This window comes from Mesoplodon densirostris, chromosome 1, assembly GCF_025265405.1.
Source record: "Mesoplodon densirostris isolate mMesDen1 chromosome 1, mMesDen1 primary haplotype, whole genome shotgun sequence".
Taxonomy (NCBI): Eukaryota; Metazoa; Chordata; class Mammalia; order Artiodactyla; family Ziphiidae; genus Mesoplodon; species Mesoplodon densirostris.
Genome location: NC_082661.1, coordinates 54,591,415 through 54,617,750, shown reverse-complemented (window position 1 = coordinate 54,617,750; position 26,336 = coordinate 54,591,415). Strand labels below are relative to the sequence as shown.

The window sequence follows — 26,336 nt, the reverse complement described above, 5'->3', positions numbered from 1 at the left end:
CTATTGCCACCTGTTGGAGGATGGAGAAGGTATCTTGAGATCAGACTATGAGGCAGGCAGCTATTATTAATCCTTGGATACGCTTATCCGGTAACTTACAGGATAGGATCAAGCAGACAATGGTCTGGAAGCATTCACAGCTGCACTCTGCATCGCCGAAGGACCACTGGGACAATTTTATAGTTCACCTAGAGAAACAGGAAGTGCATTCGTTAAGTCAAGATTTATGAATGGGTAACTAGTCTTGTGGGAGCCAGGAATACGTCAGGGAAGGTCTTCATTATAGCTTGGGGACTAACAGAGCATAGAGGCCACCTGGTCCTAATGATTATTAAACAATTTATCTATTAACTACAATGCCCTTGACAGAGAAGTGATTTACTGCACAGTACAGTCCTGGGTAGGGCAGTGGAAGGACGGGAGGAACTGTACGTGCCCAAGGTGGCATCAGTTGTGCTAACAATCACACACCACCCCAGAACATTAAATAATACCCCAAAACGCATTTCATTTATAACAAAGGAAAGTCCATTCTCACCTTAGGATATTGCCTGTGGGTGAATTTGGAGGACATTCTAAATTGTTTGCAGAAAAAGCAAGGGAAAAAGCCCATCTCAGGAAGCAGGGTAAACATCAGGAGTTACAAATCGCCTGGCACAAAAGAGTGCCTCGAATATTTGTTGCTGAATGAATTAGTCTACCTCTGTCACCTTCATCCCAGGGGCTAGATCCAGACAGAGGGCAGGAAGACAGGGCTTGTTGCAAATTGAAGATCCTGCCTCCTTTCTACTTTGAACAAGTAAAAGAAGTGAAAGGTAGATGGCTTTCTACCACAGACTTTAAGATCAAAAATCACAGGATGATACTGTCACGTTCTCTTAACCAGGTTCATAACTTGTGGAAACTTTTAAACAAGTTAACACATTTAAATGTGTAACAAGAAGCATCAGATGAGTTCTGATTCCCATAACCCGCCAGGCTGACCTGTGAACCTTACAGGGCAGAGCCTCTGTCCCGTGCATTTGTGTAGCTCAGGCTCCTTCACATAGTAGATGCTCCAATAGCTACGGGACACATCCTGGCTGAGCCCACGGTCCTCATTTATTATGGTGGGGGCTACTACTACTAATAAGTTGTAGGCATGGGATAAAGAATCAAGATATTTGCCTATGTCATAGGTTTTAGAGTAGGACTCTCCTACCTTGGCTGCAAAGTGGCAGCACCTAGAGCGTTTTAATAAATATTGGTCCCATTCCGTATTAATTCTCTTTTAATCGTCTGTGGTGCTGCCTGGGCAGGGTTTAAAAAAAAAAAAAAAAAAAGCCCTCCCTACTGAGCACCCAAGTCTGAGACCCACTGGTTTAGAAACTATCGAAGAGGTTCCAGCTGTTCGAGACCGCGCTTCCGTGCTCTCGCGAGGAAATCCGGCTACCGGAAGTGCCTGGAGCGCGCGCGCGCGCGCGCGGCGGCGGCGGCGGCGGCGGCGGCGGCGGCAACCGACTCGTTGGGGGAGAACTGGAGGCAGAGGCCGCCCGGGTTGCGTTGGCTGCCGTGGGGTATCTGGCAAGTACCGCCACCATCCGGGCTCTGTGCGAAGGGCCGGGGGCGGAGGAGGCGCCGGCGCCGGACCCGGGCAGGACGGCCCCGGCGGGGCCCCTGCCGGCCTCCGATTAGGGGTGTCGCTGCAGGGCCGCCCCCATGTTGCGTTTCCCGACCTGTTTCCCGTCCTTCCGGGTGGTGGGAGAGAAGCAGCTACCGCAGGAGATCATCTTCCTGGTCTGGTCACCCAAGCGGGATCTCATTGCTCTGGCCAATACGGCGGGCGAGGTGAGTGAGTCGGCGTGCAGCCCCGAGGACACCGAGCCCGGGCCACCTGTGTACCCCGCCCCTTCCTCCAGCCCTGCTGAAAACTTTAAGTGAATCTAAGGGGCCACATATGGGAAAGGTCATTTATACACCCACCGCCCGCATTTTATGGCCAGAACAACAGTTTTCATGCAGCTTAACGCAGTCATACAGTCCTGCATCCCCAAGACTTTCAGTTATTTGTTAAGTGGGCTTTTTAAAGGCTCATGTGTCACTCATGAGCTAGACATAGTAGTAGGTCCACAGACTCTGCAGTTAGTTTACTTGCAGTTTAGGCAGAAGAAAGATGAATTATTGTCAGACTTGAGCTGCGAATGTGCGTGTCTATAGCTGCCACAGAGGATGTTTAAGAATCTTTATTCTGTTGTCCAAGTTATACAGAATGGGTTGGATAGCCATCACTGGATTCCTGATGGAATGTGCATGAGTGTTGTCAGTTAACATTTCTAGTTCACATTGTATTACGCTTCATCAAGTGTAATCGGGTTGTAACTTTCTGCTGAGAGTTTTTAGTTACTTGGCAGCCATTTTGTAAGGAAACCTTCACCTTGGCTTCTTTACTCCTTTGGCTTTTGGCAGGTTTCCTGATAGTTATCTGGCCAGGTGAGAGTTGTGTGGTGTGCAGCCAACCTTGGAAACTAGGTGGTAAAGAGAACTTAGCAGTCAGGGAAACTTAGCAGCCTGCAAAACTGTGTTGACTGTCATGACGTCGTTGTCAGGGTATTGATATCTGCTTTCTCAAGGCCCTCTATGAAATCTTCTAGTTTCCCTCCACTGCCAGGGTGTTTTGGAACGCTTTCTTGGCCCTGAGAGAAGTGCAGTTAGTACAGCCACAACAGGAGAGAAGGGAGAGAATAGGAGCATCACTGTGATCAGATGGATAGATGTAATCAATTGTGGGCATTTGTTGCTTCCATTTTCTCAGTGAAGAAGAAGGGGCGCTGTTTAGGAGTGAGGATGGAGAAGAAAATATTGGAATTTTGAGGAGAAAAGAGAGGTATGAAAAAGCTGACAAGTGGACTGATGAAACTTGGTAGGATTGTTCATCAGTATTAAGAGCCACATGAGATTAGTGATTTGTAGTGAAACTAGTGAGCGTGGTCGTATGTCTCTTCTGTTCAGCTGTATGGGTGCAGGCATGGTCGGGTTTAACCAGAGTTGTTGTGACTAACTGTGACAAAGCAAGAGAGATGCAAGGGGGTTGAAGTTATATGTAAGAGGAGTGATTGTAATGATGAACTTTGGATTGTAACCTGATTAGGGAAGTGAGGTCATGTGTTGGGTGAGGGACAATGAGTTGGTCGGTGGTAGAGTCAATGGCTTGTATGTCTTGGTGAGGTTGAAGAATTGAAGTTGGGTATCTGGGATGAGCAGGAGAGATACAGGTGGTGATGGAAAGTGAGAGGTTTGCAACTGAAGATTATGGCGGCATTTGTAGTTGTTGGTAATGACAAGGTCACAGGCATGACCCTGGGATTGACTGAGGTGAGGTAGAGGATGTGATCATTGAAGAAGAGGTAGTTGAGCACCAAAAAGCCAGGACATTGTATCTCTTGAAATCACCAAGAATGATGATGAGTAGTGTTGGAAAGCATGAGTGAGCCAGACAGGAGTCCAAATCTCCCAGGAATGGGGTGGGGGGGCAGGGGGATGGCCTAGGAGTCTATAGGTGACTGCAGTTAAGAGGGATAGCAGGCCATATGGTCTGATTGCATATGATTCAAAGTTAGAGGATTTTAGAGAAGAGAAGAAAAAACAGTGAGAAATGGCATCAAGGAGGAAATCTTTATCTCCTAGCCCAGCAGTAGTATAGGGAACATGGTGTGCAAAACGGCCACCACCTGAGAATCCTGTAGGGAAGCGGTGTCCTCAGGTGAGAAGTACATTTCAGGGAAGACAGTGAAGATACAGGGGATCTTGATACCTGACCATGAATTCCAGAGGGCACAGAGGAAGGGTTTCAGAAGTAAGGAAAGTCAGAGATGGGCTCAGAAAAGAGCACCGGGTCTCAGGGATGAGCGATTCCTTGGGAGTCCTGGCTTCCCTGTAACCAAGAGTGAAGGAAGGATGCTATGAGATAAGGCAGGGAGTGGTAAAGCTGTGAGTGCAGGGAACTAAGGTGTGTGTGGGGGGGGAATCTTCAGGAGCACATGCAGTTCGAGGCCTTTTCTTCATTTCTACCGGTTGTATAGAGGATAGAGTAGGGACAGTTTTACTTCTGAAGCACAAGGAACTCCAGGGCATCATCTTTATCCTCCAAGGTGGGAATATACCCGGTGGAAATGGAAATTTGGAATGACTAAGTGACTTGTCTGAGATCCTTGGCCAGTAAGTAACACAGCTGAAATTATCTGATTCCAAGTTTAGTGTTACTTGATCTTATACAGCTGCCTTTCCAGTTCTGTTTGTGTCCTTTATTGCTTTTTTCGTTATCTTCTTGGACAGCCTTATTCCTTTCTAAAAGATAAGTCTCTTATTGACATGAAAGTTAGGAAGTGTATAGGGTACAGGGTTAAATTAGACCTTGTTTCAGCCATTTCTTTGAAAATACCATAAGTTCATTCAGACACTTTTGTCTTCGAATTTCTTCTGATAGCTGAATATTATACTTGATATGATTTTTTAAAAATTTTATAGTGGGGATCTAGGTATATTTTATTTTTGGAAATGGATTTTTTATTATTTGCCATTATATCTGTTTTGTCTCAGGTTTTACTTCATCGACTTGCAAGTTTTCATCGAGTTTGGAGTTTTCCACCAAATGAAAATACAGGAAAGGAAGTGACCTGTCTGGCTTGGAGACCAGATGGCAAACGTAATGATAGTATTGTAAAAAATACATTTTTGTTGTTCAGAAGGAGTATTCTGTAAAGAGAACTTATTTCCAGGAAGAATTGATTGTTCTTATTATATACTAGAATTCTAAATTTGGGAACTTTGTTTTTTCAAATGCTTTAGAGTGTTTTCATAGAACTCAGATTAATTCTACCATCTTGTTTCTTGGCAAAGGTATCTCTAAAATGAAATCTGACTTCTTGGCAAAGATAAGGCTGAAAAGAAATTTGATGGGAATATACAGAGTACTTTGGTTTTGTTCTTTCGCTATCGTGTTGTCCTGCACTGTTTACCCTAAGCTTCATTTGTTACTCACTAGTCAGTTCAGTGCCATCGTGACCCTTTTCTCCCCAGAATGTGTTTTAGCATTAAATGTGTGGCTCATAAATATTCTCTCTGCACATTTGCTTGCCTCACCTGAAGGACTGTCAGTTCTGACCCCGCTTCCTACAACTTCTGTGTGATCTTACTCCTTTTGGTGCCCTGTATGTTGTAGCTTGCTGCATTGTAGCTCTGAGGACTGAACTCTCCTCTTCCATGTGTTGTTACAAGGACAGTCATTGTTCAAGCTGTTGTACACGTCCAGTCAGCACAGGAAAATGCTACAAATCATACAGCTTAAAGTTCACCTGTATCATTGGTGCTTAAAAAAAGAAAAAGAATTGTTTTTGTAAAGTGATATGTACTCCTCATTGCTTGCTTTTTTTCTAGATAAATATAAGTATGTAAAAATGCCCTGAAAGCCTATCACTTTACAGATAACAACTATTTTTGTCTGTACTCATTTTGCTCCGTTCTTGTTTCATCTTTTACATAAAAACAAAGTATGTGTAAAATTAAAGAACTTTTGTAAGTAATAATTTGAGATCTTGCACTATTCATCCAAAAATGCCATGATCTCAAAAATTCTGAAAGTCAGTGTGTGTGAAAATGTATTTAAGTAGATGATATTTTTATCATTAAAAAATGTCTTGTGATTTTCGACAGTAAAATAGGGGTTTTTTTGGTAATGATTATTTCAAGATTGCTTTAAATCGTTTTGAAGAAGAGGAGACTTGGATTGCCTCACATCTAGCAAAGCTTCATATATTGGTATACAGTGAAAATCACAGCCCTCTATTTAGAAATTCTTCAATTTGATATGTTAGGAAGATGTTAATGATTTATGTAGAGAAACTATACTAGATAATCCAGCCACAGTGAAAGGAAGAAGACCCATCGGTATTTGATGGCCCTGTTCATTAAGGGTTAGAAATAAAAAAGAGGAAAAAAACCTTCCAAGAACCAAGCAGATGGAATCACTTTTCAACTTTTAGGTGGGGACCAATATGTCTTGGTGCTAACGATATTTTTGTTTATTTGTTGATGCCTGTTCTGTATTTTCTGCTTGACATCAGGGTTCCAGTCTAGAGGCTCTGATATGTAAGATGTTAAGAACAGTACACGAGAAAGTAGTAGATTGCTCATGAAAGTTTGAGCATTTGAAAATAAGTGTAGGTAACAGCATAACTATATGCAAGGGTATCTTTTAGTTTTTTAATTATTTAAAGCAAGGATTTGCGGGTTAAATCATTTCTATGACTATGGTGTATTTAAAATAGTAAAATTGGGGAAGCAATGAAATACCCATTTTTCTCAAATATTACACTAACTTATTCTAATTATTTCTTCTTTAGTTTTGGCCTTTGCTCTTGCTGACACCAAGAAAATCGTTTTGTGTGATGTAGAAAAACCTGAAAGCTTGCACTCTTTTTCTGTGGAGGCTCCAGTTTCTTGTATGCATTGGATGGAAGTGACCGTCGAGAGCAGGTTGAGTAATAAAAAAAGAAAAACCCCAGTAGTCACAGTAGGATGTTTTTGAAATTCTCATTTTTTAAAAGTGGAAACTTAGGAGTATCTGGGTGTTGAGTGTGTGTACATTGCATTTAACTTTTTGTTTTAAGCTTATCAAGACGCAGTTTTTTTAATGCTCGTTGGGTTTTTTTTCTCTTGAAAAAATCTTTTTTCTTATTGGAGCAGTAATGCCTCAATGGCCAAGATTTTTCTTTTCAGTTATTTTTAACGGTTTATATCGATGACTTATACATTCAAGGAATATTAATTAAAATTATTGATAAGCAAATTGAGGTTCTGTTTTCCTTTTCATCATATATTTCACCTGGAGCTTTGTGTTTTTGTGTCCCAGTAAATATTCTTAGAATACAGAAAGTGCTGAATTGAGCATTCTGTTTTGATGCTGAATGGGTTCTTTCTGTGTTCATGGTCCCTATAGTTTCCTTATTTTGTGAAAATAATTTTGCCTTAGTCTGTGAAGTCAAGTACTACGTCAGGTTTGCAGTAAAGATGGCTTAAAGGATCAGTGGACTTAGTGAATACTGAAAATAAAAGTTTCTTTTTTGAGGAAATACGATAATTTTCTTTTCATTCTAATTAAGTTTTAAGTTAATATCAAATGTATTTGTAAATCCTGATTATTAATTGACAAATTTCCCAAGGAAGGGACTGTAAAGCATTAGATAACAAGGTCTAGCCTTGGGTTTGAAATTCACTGTAGATAAAACAGTGATTAATCCATCATCAAATAATCGAAGGTTGTAAATGGTCATGTGAATTCATAGAAGATTAGAGGAACAGAATATACCATGTAATTTCTATCCCAGTCCAGTTACCTGCTAAGTGTATTCCTAACACACTTTTCATTAAGAGTTCAGAAATATTATGTGGAGATTCTAGGGTCTCTCAGGACACTACTTTTTCACCTTCTTACTCATTTATTTCCAGCCATATTCGGAGGTAGGATTGAAAAAAAGTGGGGGGGGGATAAATAAGACTGTTTCAAAATACGTGGTGTCATCTTATGTACCTGCTGGGTTTTTACATCTTCATATGTATGTAAGCTATAGAAGCCATCATTACATTATATAATAATTGCAGTGTTCTTTACAGTTACTCTTGGAACTCATATGTTCAGTGTTGGTTCCTAGAGGAGAGTTAAGTCAGTCAGTCTGTATCTGGTGCTGATACTGAATACATATGAATACATTTCATATGCTGAGAAAATTGTTGATAAATATTTGTTCCTCTAAATGTAAAGTGGGTAGGCTGATTTTTTTCCCCAGAATTAAAGTTATAAGTAAATGAAGAAATTCCAACTTTTCTATTTCTTGTTTGTGATTGTTATAGTGACTACTTTACAGTGGTAAACTGTGTCTGGCAGCTATTTACTTGGTAATGTGTGATGTATAAAATAGGGCATTTAAAAAAACTAGTATTTTTTAATGGAAAGAAAAGTAGAATCTTTGTTTTTATAATACTTGTTTTTGTTTTGTTTTCACCTTTTTAGTGTTCTGACGTCCTTTTATAATTCTGAGGATGAATCAAATCTTCTCTTACCTAAACTTCCTACACTGCCAAAAAAGTAAGTATCAGAGTTCAATTTCATTGGAATTAATCTTGGATATTCCTTTCCTTTTAGCACTCTGACAATTTTCTCATGTGTTTTAAAAAATGCATTTCTGGTTTTTTTCTAGTTATAGCAACACCTCAAAAATATTTAGGTAAGATATGCCTGTTTTCCTTGCAAGTAAGATAATCTTTTATTATTTGAAAGATATATTTAAAGATAACCCAATTTATTTTTATATTTTAGTGAAGAAAATTCTGATGAAATTATTAAGCTTTTGGGAGACGTCAGGTAAATCTTGCAGATATCTTAAATATTTAACAAGTCTTATTTTCTTAAATTTGATATTTGAGGCAGTTTTTAGACTAAAGTTCCAAGGACAGTTTCCTTATTTGTCATGTTATTTCATTGCTGACAAATACCTCTGAACGATAAACAGACAATATCTATTATTTACTTGTTCTTATTCTATGATACTTGGTTGTGTCAAGTTTAATATTATGATGTACTTTTATTTTAAAAAGTAAAGGAGGGTGGAAGTGCTAGAGTTTCTAAAATTTAAATTTAAATGTTCAAGTTCTTTAAGCTCACTTAATGCATTTAGCATCAGAGCCATGATAAAACTGTTGGTGCTTTATATTAACTGGAAAATAGATGATTTTGTTATTGAGAGTATACAAATATAATCATCATTAAAATAATATATTCTTATTTTACTGTAAACTGATGTTTTTTAGGCTGGATGAAATTTATGTTGTTCCTTTGAAAGAAAGGAATAAGCCCAATGTGATTGAGGCTTGGTGAATTTGTTGCGGGATTCAGTTCCCCACAAGGAAGCTTGAACATGCAGATTATGTGAGGGCAGGAGCATGTCTTGGTTTAAGAACTCGCTCCTGTCTGTTGTCCTCAGCTTGTTGCATTATTTTTAATTAGGCTTAATATTCTTGTCCTTGGAGGAAGCTCTGCATTTATTGAGCTTTATGCTTATGGAATGTTCAAAATTGCTCGAGTCACTGGGGTAAGTTTTGCTTTAAAATCTTCCTTTTTGTTTCTCTTAGAATATAGCAGCTGACTGATTTATGGAAAAAGAATAAAACATTACTTTTTTTCTTAATTTCAGTTATTGGAATTATTTGTTCTTAAATGTTAAAAGGATAATTTTCCTACTAAGAATAGTGATATGATGTCTATGAAGATCAGGGGCTCTTAGTGGAATTAGTCAAAAATTTTTTTCTTAACAAAAAGATTGGTATGATACACTGGATTATGATTTAATGTTTTTCTAGTCTTGTGGTGTTTAAGAGCTACACTTTGTGATTGGAATTTGATAAACATCATCAGAAGCAATCTTATGCTCAGTCTCGGTCTTCTCCATATCTTTTTCTTCTTATTCTTACAGTTCCCTAAAAGGGTAGAAAATGTTATAGGCTCTGTGGGAATGTTAGTTCTCCAACACTTAGTTTGGGCCCCTTGTTGGTGGGGGGGGGGGTGTTTGTGTCCTTGCAACTAAGAGGACACATGCCTTCATGTGCCACGTGTGTGGCAGGAGCCAGGCATGTGTTTCTGCTTTTTAGAGCTCTGAATATTTGCCTCCTATATTGTAAGCAGATGCAGTCTAGCAATGACACTAAATATAATGGAGATTTGACTGTTTTACAGATTGTTGGTACTTGTCTTGCATTATGTCTATCAAGTGATTTGAAATCATTGTCAGTGGTCACAGAAGTTTCCACCAGTGGTGCCCCAGAAGTTTCGTACTTTCAGGTGAGTACTGGAACCTAATAGCAGCAGAGGGTAAATATATATTTTTAAAGGTTTTATAGTTTTTTATTATCCATTTCACTGGATTCTCATGGTCATTAAAACAAAACAAAGCAAAAAAATCGACTTGGAGCTTCTAAGACATATATAGAGTCTTACTGGTGAATACCTTACTATTCCAATGGCACAGCATAATTAATATGGTCTATTAATGACCATATTAACTCATTGCTATACCAGTTCCATCTTTGTACCAAGTGTTTTCTTAGGATTCTGACCCTAATAATAATAAAAGCTAATATTTATTAATTGTTTAATATGTGCCCAGTACTGAGTGATTCAGTATAATTCATTTGAAACCTCACGATAACCTAATAGGTGGGTACTATTATCTCCATTTTATAGTTGAGTAAATGGGCACACAAACTGTAATTTGCTTGGTGAGCATTGGAAAGTGATGTTGCACAGTCTGGCTCCAGAGTTGGTGCTCTTAACTAACACATTGCCTCTTGTGTAAGATGACTAGTTAATGTTGGGAAAACCCTTTTTCATTGTGTGCTGTTTGTATCATAGATTGTGGAAACTGGGCTCCTGTAGAGTATTTAGATTGTAGCCTTGTCTTCAAGAAAAGCTTCCCTAAAATTTCATCTCAGATAACCCAGCCACTTAGCCTAAGTATTGCAGGAACTCTCAAACAAAAGTAGGGTGAAAAGATGCAAGGTGTGATGCATGTGATGCCTTCCAACATTCGTTGTATTCAGAACATCAGAGAACTCTTAACTTCCTGGCGTTTGCTGGAACAGTTGTTCATATTTGCTCTTCATCTTAAGGTTCTGTGAAAATGTGATTTCTAGGATTGCATTTGGTGCTGTAATAAAATGATTCACTATTTATGTGAGATTTGTAATAGGTATTTTTCAAACAACTTTATTGAGATAATTCATGTACCATTGTAATAGATATTTCACTTGTATTTATCAATAACTATAATTCCTTTAAAATTTTTACAGATATTTGTGATCATTTTTTAAATTCCTCATAAGAGTATTATAAAATAGATTATTACATTTATTCTAACTATGTAGAAGGGTTGCTAACCTCGAGAGGGTGTTCTGTGCATAGTTAGACACTGCAGATTAGAAAATCCTAAGATTATATTCTGTTACTCTCCAAACCGTTATGCTCAAAAGGAGCAGAATTCTGGCATAGTCTTTCTGATACGTAGTTAGACTTTGACTCTTCTTTAAAAGAAGTAAATATGTCTGCTTGTGACTTACTTTATTATTTTGATTTGACAGCTTGAAACCAATCTATTGTACTCTTTCTTACCTGAAGTAACTCGAATGGCCAGAAAGTTTACTCATATTTCAGCTCTTTTACAGGTATTTATTTATAGCTTGTTTTATGTGACTGTTTACTATAAATTTCTAATGTTCTGTAAATAAAAAACTTGAAAATCTTACTTCTTAAAGCCAACTTTATGTGGCAGAGGTGTCTAGTCTGATAGGCAAGTTTATAATGTCCATTAAAGCAAGAAAGAGAAATTTAATTGAAAATCTACTCTCACCCATCTCTATTTTTCCAAAGGAAAAGAAAAAAAGTAGTTTAAACCTTTTTAAACATTCTCATAAATAAAACAATATTTTGGAATTTTAAAAGTTTTTTTACAAATAAAGTAGTATGGAAAACATCATATCAGTTAGCTTTTGTACATGATAAATGCACCCCAAATTAGCTTGTGATTGGTGTTTTAGTCGACGATTTGGGCTGGGCTCAGCTAGAAGGTTCTGTTGTTCTGGGCCAGGTTCAGCTATTTGGGGCTGGGCTTGGTCGTACATTGGTGGTCAGCTGGCTGGTCCAAGTGTCCCATAGCTGTGATGGCTTTGTCTGGACTGCACATTCCTCATCTCCCAGCTAGCTGGACCAGGCTTGTTCATGAAGTGGTGGCCACGGCAGGGTGTCAAGAGTGCAAGTGGAAGCATGCAAAACCTTCTGGGGCCTTAGACTTCTGCTTTGGTCACACTAAGACCCAAGGCCAGCCCGGATTGAAGGACTGGAGAAATTGAGTCTACATCTGCATAGAGGAGCTACAAAGAACTGTGGCCTTCTTTTATCAATCTGTCACAGTCACTAATGTACTTCATGTCAAAGATTTCTGGAGATTAGTGTCTTTTTAAAAGGATACTGTTTGAAAATTGAATAGTTGACCAGTCAGCATTTTGACAGTTACTATATATAAAATGCATCTTATATGTAAAAAGCTGGAAAATATCTGTTTTACCAGATAAAAATTGAATTTGAGAAAGTTTGATAGTTAAGTGATTATCAAGTGTTAGCTATGGTCTTTTCTTTCTCAGGCTTAACTGAGTTAAAAGTGATTTATAGTAAATTTTGGAGTTCTTTGAGACAGTTGACAGTAAGAAACATGTATTATTTAGGTAGCATGTTGACTTAAATATTTTTTGCTACTTTAATATTTTTTTCTTCTTGTTAATAGTATATAAATTTGTCACTGACATGTATGTGTGAAGCATGGGAAGAAATATTGATGCAGATGGATTCTCGTCTCACCAAGTTTGTGCAGGTAATATACCTGGAGTTTCCCATGGAAGGTGTTAAAGAATGCACGTTATCCTTATTTACTTCATGAAGGACATGAGAAAAATCAGTCTGTTTTGTAAAAGGCTCAGATCATGATTTCTTTCAAACGGTGTGGTCTAACCTCATACTATTATCTCAGAGAGTGATACACACAGCTCTTCCCCTTGGTACAACTTAGGTGGGGACAGGATTGTGAAGTGGAGCTGGTAGGGCTTGGGGATTAAGGACAGGAGTTGGAAGAGCTGACTGGTTGTTTTCCTGTAACTGCTATTCAGATAATCAATTTAAATATGAATTTGAGAGAAGGTTAAGGGTAAGAAAGGGAGTCATGTTCCTGTAATTTTGAATAAATATGCTTATAATTTAAAAAATACCTATTATGATTTTATTGATCTTTCTCTAGGAAAAGAATACAACCACATCAGTGCAAGATGAATTCATGGACTTGCTGTTGTGGGGGAAAGCAAGGTAATGAGCTCATATTAGGTACTCTTGCTTTTCCTTCTCTTTTTAAAGTAATTTATTTCAAAAGCAATTCACATTCATTGTAAAAAAAAAAAAAAAAAGAAGAAGAAGAAGATTCTGGTGTACAAAGACCAAAAAAGTAGTATATATTTTTCTAGGCTTTTTCATTCACGTATTTATTATTTACGTAAACGTGATCATTCTGAGTGTATGTGTAATACATGTAAATATATTATATATGTACTTTTTAAATGTATAAAAATTTTAAAATTCTATGTAGCCAAATCAATCTTTTCCTTTATTGTATTTGCCTTAACATTATTCTTAAAAAGATCTTTTCCATATTAAGTGTTCAAAGCTCTGTATTTTCCTCCAGAGATTTTTTTGTGGTTTATGTTTTTATTCCATTTACATGTTCCAGATGTGATTTATTTGGTCATATGCTGTGGAAGACTAACTTCTTTCTTTTCAAGTGTTTAGGTAATTGCCCAGTATAATTCATTGAGTATTACACCTTCTTCTTACTGATGTGAAATACCATTTTAGCATATAGTACATCCTTATATCTACTTCAGTCTGTTCCTAGACTTTATTGTTTCCCGTTTTGTCCATTTCTTTGTGAGTACAACAAAATCTTAATTTTTGTTGGGCTATTTCTTTTTATTTATTTTGTTTAAAAATCTTGTTTGTTCTTTGAAATTTAAACGTTTTAAGTGATGCATTCAGATTTTGAATAGAGAAGACTAAAAATACTTTCTTTTTCATTCTAGTGCTGAACTTCAGACCCTCTTAATGAACCAGTTAACAGTAAAGGTGCAGTTATCTTTGTATTTTAATGACTATGAACACATTCTTAATTTTTTTGAGAATAGCATATAGTATCTTACTTGTATGCTGAATACTTTTTTTTCTCTTAATTAGGGCTTAAAAAAGCTTGGCCAATCTATAGAGTCATCATATTCCAGTATACAAAAATTGGTTATAAGTCACTTACAGAGGTATGAAGGTGATGTAGAATCTTTTGGTATTGCATCTACACGTACTTGACATTGGTCTTCTTTCTGCAACCTTCTTTTCATCATCTGGCATTCTCTGTTTGAGCCTCTTCTGGCTAAAATTGTGGCATTAGCATTTGAGGGGACTCTTGGAGTGCCCAAGATTTAAAGAGTCAATAATGGTAATTCTGCTTTATGAAATAACTTTCCAACATCTTTTCACCACCCGAGGCCCTGTCTGGGCTTTTATCTCACCCAGACAGCCATGAGGTATGTCTTGAATAGGGCATAAACCCTTTTTTGAGTGGTGAAATTAAGTAAGTTTGTATATCATTTTATATGTTATGTAAAAGCATGTCTGTATTTTTGCATTTAACTCTGTGGCAAGGTGTTGGTTATGATTATCCTCATTTAGAAGAAACTGAAGTTCAGAATGGTTACATATGGCTGACCCAAAGTTATTAAGTGTCAGAGCCAAGACTGCCCCAGGTCTTCAAGTCTCATGCTATTTCTAGCTACAGCTACCTCACTGAAGCAGTTTGCAGGTAGATGTTCAGTGTTTTTGATAAATTTCTTTATGCTGAGACCCTGGGCTTTACTATATCACCTCCTGTTTTGATCACTTTAGGACCCTCTGGCCTGGTCTCTTCCAGTCCACATTATGCCCCTCAAATATATTCTCCACAGTGGATCTGATCATGTTACTCATATTTAAAAACTTCCAGTGCCTTCCCATTTCTTAGGACTAATACCTTTGGATGGCTGCCTATCTGCTTCACCTACACTGGTGGCCTTCTCAAACTTGACAGTTTTTCTCCTACCCAGGGCTTTTGTACAGCCCTTTTGCTTTCTGGAACACTCCCACCCTGTTCTTCACTTTCATTCTCTAGCTCTCAGCTCAAATCTCACTTGTTCAGAGAAGCCTTCTCTAATCCCCAGACTAGATCAGGTTCTTCTGTTAGACCTGCACCTGGTGTGTTTCCTTTAAGGCATTTATGGTAGTTGGAGTGATATACTGTCTGATTGTATGGTTATGACTGTCTCCCCCATTATACTGGCAGTGTTATGAGGACCCTTTCATTTTGTTCACCGTTAAGTCCCCAGTATTTAGCATAGTGCTGGACCTAAAGTTGGAGCTTAATAAATATTTGTTGAATGTTAAATACATAGCTGTTGGGTAAACAATATGACCATATGACTATCTTAAAAGTGCCAGGACTAACTGTGGAGCATAATTTGATCTTACAAAGTTTAATCTTGTGGTCATACATTCATCTCACTAGTCATGACAACCCAATGATTCTTCTACAACTTTTCAAAATAATTTTGAGAAATAATTATTTCTCATAGAAAGAAAAAGTTACTTTCAGTTTTTATTTCTGAAAACTTAACTTAGAAATATTCAAGCAAGATAGTAGCTGCCTGCCACCTTGATGATGGTGTTTCTGCTCTGTTTTTGATAGTGGCTCAGAGTCTTTATTATACCATTTGAGTGAACTGAAAGGAATGGCTTCATGGAAGCAAAAATATGAACCTCTTGGACTAGATGCTTCAGGAATTGAAGGTGGTAATTTAATCCCTCAATAGACTGCATTAAATCCACTTTACTTATTTGACAAATGATATTTATTTATTTACTTCCTTTTAGATGCTATTACTGCAGTGGGTTCTTTCATACTCAAGGCAAATGAACTTCTTCAGTAAGTATTGGGGATACTTGAATCTTGGAATCATTGACTTGAGAATGTTTTACTTTTTACTTATAAATAAGAACCTAGCAAATTGTGATTTTCTAAAAATGAGTTTTTAAGTTTTTATCAAAATTATACTTTACATGATTAAAACAATCCAATAGCACAGCAGTTTCATACATTAAAGTGGTATTTTCCTGTCCCGCCCATCCTCACCCCAGGTCCTCTTTCCAGGGGGAATCCTTTTAACTATTTCTGGTTTTAGGTCTGTAGGTTACTTCCATATTTCTAAATTGGATGACTGTACTGCCTTTCTTTTACTTACCAGTTTTGAGAAATTATTCTTCTCTGTGTGTCTGTCTTTCCTAGACTCTGTTTGCTTTCTCCTCGCACAGTCTGCCTTGCTCACATCCTCAGGCTTTCCGCCGTCTCAGGGGCAGTGTCACACCCCTGGAACTCCCTCTGTCCCTGCTGCTTCCTCCATTAGCCTCCCGCTGCCTGCACCAGCCTGCGTGCAGGCTCCCTCTCGTGCAGCCACCACCCTGGCGTTTTCTTCATTGCTTTCATGGGTTAGATACTTACTTCCAGGATCTCCTCTGTTTCTTGGTTCATTTAATCACTTTGTGGAAAATATCTTCCAGTAACTTAGAAAACGGATGTGTGAGGGTAAGCTTTGTGTGTCCTTTTGTGTCTTTTCTCCTTCTGCGACACTTAATTGATGATTTTGCCTGGGTATAGATTATGAAGGGGGATTCATTTTCTCATGGAACTTTCAAAGCTTTGCTCCATTGTATTTTGGCCTTTTTGTTGCCAATGGAAGGTCTGGTGCTTCTGATTCTCATTCCTTTGTGTGCTATTTTTTTTCTCCTCTCAAAAAGCTTTATTCATCCTTGATATGTTGAAATTTCACAATAGAGTTTTAAATGTGGGTCTTCGCATTTGTTGTACTCATAATAAGAAAATGCCATTTTAACCTGAATTCTATATTGTATTATTATTTTGACAATTTCCTCTTCTCCCTCTCCTTTTTTTTAAACTAGATTTTTGTTCTAGAAATCTAGTTAGTCAGATATTAGACTTCATGGATTGATCCTCTGTCATTTATTTTTACTCTCATTTTTTTAATATCTTTTGTCTTTTCTATTTCCTGTGAAATTTTCTTGACTTAATTATCCAATGCTACCATTCATCATAGACAATTATTGAGCATTTAACTATGTTTTAAACACTATTCTAGATGCTGAGGGTATAGCAGTAAACAAAACTGATAAAAAAAATCTTGCCTTCATAGATATTATATTCGTACATGATGAGACAGACAATAAAGAAATGAATAATTAAAACATACAGCAAGTCAGATAGTGATAAGTAGTGGTGGGAAAAGCTAATGAGGGAAGGAGGACCTAGGGCATGCTGGGGGTAGGGGTGCAATTTTTTGGTCAGGGAAGGCCTCACTGAGAAGGTGATGTTGGAGAGAGGAGGGAGTGAGCCCTGTTACTTTGGGGGCAAAGGAGACAGCAAGTATGAAGGCCTTGAGTTTAGAGCATGCCTGGCTCAAGGAGCCACTACAGTTAAAGTGACTTGAATAACAACGTGAGTTGTAGGGAATGAATTGAAAGAGGTCACAGAGGATGGGACAGGTTGTGTAGAGCCTGTAGGCAGTTGTAAGGACTGTGGCTTTTACTCTGCGTATAATAAGCTCTTAGGGAGTTATTAGCAGTGCAGCGACAGGATATGACTTAGGTTTAAAGAGATCCCTCTTGTTATTTACTTGGTATTGAGAATAGATTATATGAGGGCAAGGACAGAAGCCACGAGACAAATGGTGGTCAGAATCAGAAATGGTCAGAACCTGGATATATTTTGAAAGTAGAAATAACAAGATTGCTGAATGGTTGTATGGATGGTAAAAATAAAGGAGTCACGGACAATTGCGAGTTTATTAGGTCCTGAGCACCTGGTAGAGTATGACTAACATTTACTGAAATGGGGAAGACTTGGGGGAGAATATAGGAAATATATATGTATTTTATGTTCCTCAGTTTGGGTTTATCTGATTTTTTCATGGTTTGATTCAAGTTATACATCCCTGGCCAGAATATTACATAATCAATGGAATGTCCTTCTCAAGGTGTCAGATCCAGAGGCAAACAGTGTCTGGCTACCTCTTCTTATTGATGTTAATTTTGATCACATGGTCAATGTATTAGGCATACTGTTAGATACCCTGGTGGAGCTGTCCAGCGTGTTGTTGATTGTATGAGATTATGTTCAAGTGAGGGATCCAGGCTGGAAATGTAAATTTGGGAGCCATCAGCACATTGGTATTATTTTAAGCCACGAACCTGGATGAGATAGTTAGTGTGCTTAGAGGAGAGATCTGAAGACTGGGTGATGGGCTTTCCAGTGTTAGAAATGGGGTTGATGTGGCGCTAGCGAAAGAAACTGGAGAGGCAGAAAGACCAAGGGGTGGGTGTCCTGCAGGCTGAGTGAAGGACGCATTGCAAGAAGTAATGAGGGATTGGTTGTCTAATGCTGCTGAGTCAAGTAAGGTGAGGACCAGAAGTGGACTAGATCAGAATATTATCAGAATAGATGATGGGTGACCTTGATGAGAGCCACTTCCGTGGAGTCATGGGAGCAGGTATGATGCAGAATGAGAGCAGATACAAAGAAAACAACAAATGTAGTCTCTTGAGTTTTGCTTTAAAGGGAATGGCCAGCATTTAAAAATAGTCATTGGGTTTTTCTTTCGTTTTACAATGGGAGAAATTGGAGCATATTTATTTATGGTGGGAATGTTCTTCTGAAGGGGAACAGTTGAGATGGCAAAGAGAGGGAAGATTGCTAGAACAAGAGGATTCAAGAGGGGATGGGATTTAGTGTGTCAGGGAAGGGGCTGGAAGAATAGTTCCTCCATAGTTATAGGAGAGAAGGCCAAGACAGGGGTCACACATGCTGGTATATGAGCAGATGAGGGCTTGGGGATGTTCACTTCTAATTGTTTTTGTTATCTTAGTGGAAATATGAAATGTTCTGTCATCAGCTGAAGGTAAGGATGGGGAAGTGGTATTGAGCTTTGAGAATAAAGGAAGAGGTGTGAGCCATTTGTCTAGTACAGTAGGAGCGTGAATGGGCTGATGAAGCAGGAGGATTGTCAGTAGCGCTAAGGGCTGCTTGGTTAGCGTTCCCAGGAACGTTAAAATGAGACCAGCCAACGTGGCTGTGTGGTTTTCTCCAGCCGGGGTCAGCTGCTCCACTGGGAGCACAGAATAGGTGAACAGTTTGATTTACTAGGCTTGGTGAGTAAAAGGAAGCAAAGGGGAGTCAAGAAATTGAAGCAAGGGCATGATTAAAATGATAAACCTCAAATCTGTACTGATTTAGGAGGGAAGTGAGGACACAGAGGGGGTGCGAGACAGTGAAAGGTGGTAGAACCAGTAGGTGGTAGTCTTGGTGGGATGAATGTTGTGCTACTGGAGAAAAGTCACTGGAAAGATAGTTGCTGGTTGTTGGTGAGCAGGATGCTTTAAATTGAGATTTTAAATGTTCACGTTGGTGGACTTCCCTGGTGGCGCAGTGGTTAAGAATCCACCTGCCAATGCAGTGGACATGGGTTCAAGCCCTGGTCCGGGAAGATCCCACATGCCACGGACCAACTAGGCTCGTGCGCCACAACTGCTGAGCCTGCGCTCTAGAGAGCCCACGAGCTGCAACTACTGAGACTGCGTGCCACAGCTACTGAAGCCCGTGTGCCTAGAGCCTGTGCTCCACAGCAAGAGAAGCCACCAAAGTGAGAATCCCATGCGCCCCAACAAAGGGTAGCCCCCGCTTGCTGCAACTAGAGAAAGCCCATGTACAGCAACGAAGACCCAATGCAGCCAAAAATAATAAATAAATAAATTTTAAAAAAGGTTCACGTTGGTAATGAAGGTCTAGGGTGTGAACTTTAGAATAAATAGCTCAGGTGGGGTGGAGGACGAGATCTTTGACCTGAACCATGCTATTGAATGTCTTATTATGGCAGTCCTGTCTTTTAATATCTAAGTGTTTTCTTATTTGTTTAATCATTTTTCAAAGCTGTGCTCTTCCTTTGTGGATGTGACATCTTCCCACAGCTCTCTGAGGACGTTAATTAGAGTTTAAAAAAATCTCTGCCGCTCCCTGAATTATCTCCTCTTTGTGTGTCACTTTGCTGTTTATTTTGGTCTCTTGTTGCCAGCTTTCTTCAAAAACCTGATGCCTGATTGTTTACTCATATTTATTCGTGAGGCAGTTTAAAGTTGCCTGGAATTGCTGGGTGCAGGGTGGCCCAAAGCCAACATGAGTGCCAGAGCATGCGGACCTGTGCTGTGGGCAGCCAGTGCCTACCCGGAGCCACCTTGGCTCTTCCCAGTTTATTCAGCTTCTTTGAAGAACTCTGTTTTTGTCTGGAAGGTAGTAAATGCCTAGGCATTCATATTTTGGGGGAAAGAGTGTATTGGCCACTCTGTGTTTCAGTTTGTCCTCCTTTGTCCAGCCCCAGATGTCATCCTAATGTCTTCTGTTGAACTTGATGTTTCTAAGGACTGAGTATCCTTGGCGTTCTGCCAGGCGGATGACTCGTTGCTGCTCTCTTTCCACAGTGCCTGGCACATGGCCGCCTCTGGTGACCTTCACCAGTCACTAGTCTTCTGTTGGCTTTTGACATTTCTGAAACTTAAAAAAAATTTTTTTCTAGTGTCCTCTTTTTGTGTGTGAGTTTATAACACATCCACCTCTCCCCACCAATCCATCATCATTTTAATGGGCTTTTATTTTTTTTAATGAATTTATTTATTTTTGGCTGCGTTGGGTCTTCGTTGCTGTGCACGGGCTTTCTCTAGTTGCGGCGAGCGGGGGCTACTCTTCATTGTGGTGCGTGGGCTTCTCATTGCGGTGGCTTCTCTTGTTGCAGAACACGGGCTCTAGGCGCACGGGCTTCAGTAGTTGTGGCTCGCGGGCTCTAGAGCACAGGCTCAGTAGTTGTGGCACACGGGCTTAGTTGCTCTGCAGCATGTGGGATCTTCCCGGACCAGGGTTCAAACCCACGTCCCCTCCATTGGCAGGCGGATTCTTAACCGCTGCGCCACCAGGGAAGCCCCTAATGGGCTTCTAGAAGGTAGAGCTTATTACAGATGTGTGTGCTCAAAGAACAAAGCAGGAGGAGAAATGATATACCTTTTCCTGAATGTTGAATAATTTTTTGCAGAGAGTAAACATAAAATATTAAGCTTTCTGTGATCACCTTTCAGTGAAAGGTAGTTTTTGATTTAACTTCTTCCTCCTTTGAGATAAGTAGAATATAGCATTATTTTAGGTTATAATGGAGAAACTGAGGCAGTGAGAACTTTGACATTAGCCTATAATAGATCAGTGGTTGCCTGGGGTTGGGGTGAGAGTATTGACTGGGAAAGACAGAAAGGAACGTCTTTTCTGTTTTTCATTTTTGCTGCAAGAGAATTTTGATCATAGTGCTCGGTAATGCAAGAGATGTTACAGTCTTTTATGTCAGGTGTTTTACTGTGTACAGAAAGGTTAATGATGCTGACCTACTTCTCCAGTAGTATTATGACATTTAATGCTTGGAAGGGACTTTGAGATTTAGGGGTGAAAAGTGCACGTATTATTTGCTTAGAGTAATTATCTTACAGATGTGAGCTTAAAGAGGTTTTTTAAAAAATGATATCCATCTTTATATTCAGAGACAGTTGCATCAAAGTGAAGATGACTTCCACTTATAACCCTTAATCTTGGGGGTACATTTGCGTAAAGCCCAAGGAAATTCAAATTTTGAGATTCATTACTGTAAGGATAAAAAATCAGCTTCCAAAAGTAATGTCTATTGATATCAGAGGTAGTGGTAGTGACATATTACAAGTTTATAATAATGATTTTCTGTTGTGTTTGATGTTTGTTTCTTCTTCCTGATCAGTGAGGTTTTTTTTTTTTAACTGAGAATGGTGCCGGAAACTTTTTTTCTGATTTCTTTTATTTCCAAAGTTAGAAAAGGATTTCATACTTTACTGAGTGCCCAGAAAGGAAAGACTGTTACACAGTTTGTGGCAAGGCTGTTATAATCAGTTAGAATCTGAGTTATTTGCTTTTTTTTTTAAAAGAGAATCAGGATTTGCTTTTTTGAAACTTTATTTTTGGGTATGTGTTTTATTTGTTAAATCTGTTGTAAAGGCTTACATGTCATCCAGATAGGATATAGTAGAACAAAAAGGATTATTATATTCTACAATAATTGAACAATGATACATGAACCCCATATAATAATTTCATTTCTGATTTATTTTTATCTTCTAGAGTTATAGATAGCAGTATGAAAAACTTCAAAGCATTTTTTCGGTGGCTGTATGTGGGTAAGTGAACTGAATGAAGCATTCTTGTATTTTTAACACTTTTTAAAAAAATTGTGGGAGTATCAGTTTAGCATATTTCAATTACTATAGTAAATTTTAAATACCTATTGAAGTAGAGAGAATAGTATAAGTGACCTGCCTTCTACTCGTCACTTAGTTTCAGCAGTTTTCAACACATGGCCAGTCTTATTTCTTCTATACACCCACCCATCTCCACCCCCACAGATACACCTTCTAACATTGATTGTCTCTGGCACTCACTGAGAATTGACCCTTATTTACCTTGTAATGTCTCCTTAGGTTAAAATAACATTCTTTAAATCTCTGCTTTGTATTAGGTATTGTTAGGTGTTAGATTTGGGGGAAAAGGGGGAGAAAAAATAAGACAAAACCTCTGCCCTTGAATAGCTTAGCTCCTGTTTTATACTTTGGTCTTCTGTTTCTAGATCTGTGCCATTCATTATGGTAGCCACTAGTCACGTATGGCTGTTTCAATTAGTTGAAATTATGTAGAATTATAAACGCAGTCCCTTAGTCATGCTAGCCACATTTTAAGTGCTCAAGAGCCACATGTGGTTAGTGGCTACCATGTTGGACAGCACAGAACTAGAACATTTCCGTTATCTCTTCTATTGGACAGTGATGCCCTAGCTAAATAGAATGCAGACCACTTGTGGCCTTTCTTTATGTCTCCACAGTATCTTTGCATTTGTAGGTAATTAACAAATAGTTACTGACTTGATATTAAATGTTTTAATGCTCACTCTACAGGATATGCATATTTTATTTAGGTCCATTTGTACTGCTGTTTTTGTGACCTCTATTAGTATCTTTGAAATAATTTAGCATACATTTCCCTCCAACATATGCAAAATTTAGTCGTAAATGGAATTTACGACTCTTATATTTGTTAAAATTCTAAAGAGTAAAATAGAAAGTAAATTACCTATAATGTGCTAATATCCTTGAAACAAATGCCCAGATCTTTAATTCTCATATTTTTAAAACAGACTTTTCATATTTGTTAGCCTAGTATAATTGCTTTCAATAAAAAAATGAAAGCTATCTGTAGATGTTGACATTTAAAATTCTTATATTTTTCTCAAAACCATACCAACACTAGCCAGAATGGGGAGCCAGAGTGTTTATCAGGCTAGCCTGTTTAATATCAGAGTTAATTAGAATAAATTACAATGTTCAAATTAAACGAAGTCTTAGAAGTGACTTTCTTTTACAGAAGTAGTAGCTTGGTTTTACTGATAATTACTGGAGTAATTAGGCAGTTTATATTTTTATTGCCTATCCTAACTGTAATAAGAAGCTGCATTAGAAGATAAATGAATTACTGCTCAGTCCTTATCATTAGAGCAAAGCACACTGGATTGGAGAACTGGAGACCTAACTGTAGCTGGGTGCTGCCACTAGTTAGCGCTCTAACCTTGGTTTGCTCTTGGGTAAAATGCATTCTCCATGAAGGCAGGGACTTCTTTTATACTGCTGTATCCCTAGTACCTATATTACACTCAATAATTAATTTTTGGATGGATAAATGAATCAGTAGAACCCAGATTATGGCTGGTTTTTCAGATAGTTTAGAAGTTTGAATTAATTAAAAACAGTTTCTTAAAATAATCCATATTTGCAGAATAATGTCCAACATGCTTTTTCCCAGCCAAACATAAGAAGCATATTCAAACACTGTGCAAAAGCACATGCAGCATACTTCTTGACTTAGGTGGATGTAATGTATAGAAAACACGGTATTGATAAAGACACCCCTATGAAAGTACAAAAAGAACAAACCACAATATTAAAGAAAGTATATAAATATATATATACACACATGTAAGTGTGTGTTTACACATATAAGTCTTAGTGCAAATATTTTCATGTAGCAAAAAAGCCCAAGGGAAAGAAACACATCTTTTTGGTATTCTAAGACTTTTGGAGGAAAGAACTGCTTGCACATTTTAAGAGAAGAAACATCATGGAGTTAGGAGGAATCCCTACACATGTAGTCTTAGCTCAAGGCAGCAGTTAGGTTTGTTTGTCCGGAGTGGCAGTAGGTTGAATTGAAGGAGAAAATGAAAAATAATAGTTTAGGATGGCTATACCAACCATTTTGAACCTGAAAATATAAATCAAATTTAAATTCTTCACCTTTTAGTTCTTCGAAGAAAAATAAGTTTTCCTTGATGACAAGAAGCTATTTAAAATGGAAAATGTAGTCCAGTGAAATACATTTAGTTTTTGAAATGCATCTATAATTAAAATTATGTTTGTAGTTTCCTTTTAAAGATAGTTTTAAAATTTATATTTCCAGCAATGTTGAGAATGACAGAAGACCACGTACTTCCTGAGCTGAATAAGGTAGTAATATAGTAGTATTTTTTTTCCACATCTTTATTGGAGTATAAATGCTTCATAATTGTTGTGTTAGTTTCTGCTGTACAACAAAGTGAATCAGCTGTATGTATACATATATCCCCATATCCCCTCCCTCTTTAGCCTCCCTCCCACCCTCCCTATCCCATTCTTCTAGGTCATCACAAAGCACCAAGCTGATCTCCCTGTGCTATTCAGCAGCTTCCCGCTAGCGGTCCATTTTACATTTGGTAGTGTATATGCGCCAACGCTACTCTCTCACTGCATCCCAGCTTCCTCTTTCCCCCATGCCCTCAAGTCTGTTCTCTGTGTCTGTGTCTTTATTCCTGTCCTGCCAGTGGGTTCATCAGTACCGCTTTTTAAAATTCCATATGGGGCTTCCCTGGTGGCGCAGTGGTTGAGAGTCCGCCTGCCGACACAGGGGACACGGGTCCATGCCCCGGTCCGGGAAGATCCCACATGCCGCGGAGCGGCTGGGCCCGTGAGCCATGGCCGCTGAGCCTGTGCCTCCGGAGCATGTGCTCTGCAACGGGAGAGGCCCCAACAGTGAGAGGCCCGCGTACCGCAAAAAAAATAAAAATAAAAAAATAAAATAAATAAAATTCCATATGTATGCGTTAGCATACAGTATTTGTTTTTCTCTTTCTGACTTACTTCACTCTGTATGACAGATTCTAGGTCCATCCACCTCACTACAAATAGTTCAATTTTATTTCTTTTTATGACTGAATAATATTCCATTGTATATATGTGCTACATCTTCTTTATCCATTCATCTGTCGATGGACACTTAGGTTGCTTCCGTGTCCTGGCTATTGTAAATAGTGCTGCAATGAACATTTTGGTACATGACTCTTTTTGAATTATGGTTTTCTCAGAGTATACGCCCACTAGTAGGATTGCGGGGTCATATGATAGTTCTGTTTTTAGTTTTTTAAGGAACCTCCATACTGTTCTCCATAGTGGCTGTATCAATTTATATTCCCACCAGCAGTGTAGGAGGGTTCCCTTTTCTCTACACCCTCTCTGGCATTTATTGTTTGTAGAGTTTTTGATGATGGCCATTCTGACTGGTGTGAGGTGATACCTCATTGTAGTTTTGATTTGCATTTCTCTAATGAGTGGTGATGTTGAACATTCTTTCATGTGTTGGTTGGCAATCTGTGTATCTTCTTTGGAGAAGTGTCTATTTAGGTCTTCTGCCCATTTTTGGATTGGGTTGTTTGGTTTTTTGATATTGAGCTGCATGAGCTGCTTGTATATTTTGGAGATCAATCCTTTGTCAGTTGCTTCATTTGCAAATATTTTCTCCCATTATGAGGGTTGTCTTTTCATCTTGTTTATGGTTTCCCTTGCTGTGCAAAAGCTTTTAAGTTCATTAGGTCCCATTTGTTTATTTTTGTTTTTATTTCCCTTACTCTAGGAGGTGGGTCAAAAAGGATCTTGCTGTGATTTATGTCACAGTGTTCTGCCTATGTTTTCCTCTAAGAGTTTGATAGTTTCTGGCCTTACATTTAGGTCTTTAATCCATTTTGAGTTTATTTTTGTGTATGATGTTAGGGTGTGTTGTAATTTCATTCTTTTACATGTAGCTGTCCAGTTTTCCCAGCACCACTTATTGAAGAGGCTGTCTTTTCTCCATTGTATATTCTTGCCTCCTTTTTCAAAGATAAGGTGACCATATGTACGTGGGTTTATCTCTGGGCTTTCTATCTTGTTCCGTTGGTCTGTATTTCTGTTTTTGTGCCAGTACCATACTGTCTTGATTACTGTAGCTTTGTAGTATAGTCTGAAGTCTGGGAGCCTGATTCCTCCAGCTCCATTTTTCTTTCTCAAGATTGCTTTGGCTGTTTGGGGTCTTTTTTGTTTCCATACAAATTGTAAAATTTCTTGTTCTAGTTCTGTGAAAAATGCCATTGGTAATTTGATAGGGATTGCACTGAACCTG

At 38.5% G+C, this 26,336-nt stretch overlaps 1 protein-coding gene across 1 annotated transcript in view; it reads left to right on the top strand.

The window, feature by feature from the left end:
- Window positions 1–1,471: 1,471 nt before the first annotated feature.
- The window catches only part of ANAPC4 (anaphase promoting complex subunit 4), a 41,573-nt gene continuing 16,708 nt past the window's right edge, over window positions 1,472–26,336 (top strand). Inside the window, exons 1-17 of the mRNA XM_060103562.1 lie at window positions 1,472–1,827; window positions 4,576–4,681; window positions 6,378–6,510; window positions 8,045–8,119; window positions 8,232–8,258; window positions 8,351–8,395; window positions 9,038–9,122; window positions 9,764–9,868; window positions 11,164–11,247; window positions 12,363–12,449; window positions 12,870–12,934; window positions 13,702–13,744; window positions 13,853–13,929; window positions 15,390–15,490; window positions 15,575–15,626; window positions 21,948–22,003; window positions 24,327–24,373. Of these exons, the coding sequence (XP_059959545.1) occupies window positions 1,699–1,827; window positions 4,576–4,681; window positions 6,378–6,510; window positions 8,045–8,119; window positions 8,232–8,258; window positions 8,351–8,395; window positions 9,038–9,122; window positions 9,764–9,868; window positions 11,164–11,247; window positions 12,363–12,449; window positions 12,870–12,934; window positions 13,702–13,744; window positions 13,853–13,929; window positions 15,390–15,490; window positions 15,575–15,626; window positions 21,948–22,003; window positions 24,327–24,373 (1,317 nt within the window). The 5' untranslated portion in view covers window positions 1,472–1,698. The remainder of the gene's footprint in view (window positions 1,828–4,575; window positions 4,682–6,377; window positions 6,511–8,044; window positions 8,120–8,231; window positions 8,259–8,350; window positions 8,396–9,037; window positions 9,123–9,763; window positions 9,869–11,163; window positions 11,248–12,362; window positions 12,450–12,869; window positions 12,935–13,701; window positions 13,745–13,852; window positions 13,930–15,389; window positions 15,491–15,574; window positions 15,627–21,947; window positions 22,004–24,326; window positions 24,374–26,336) is intronic.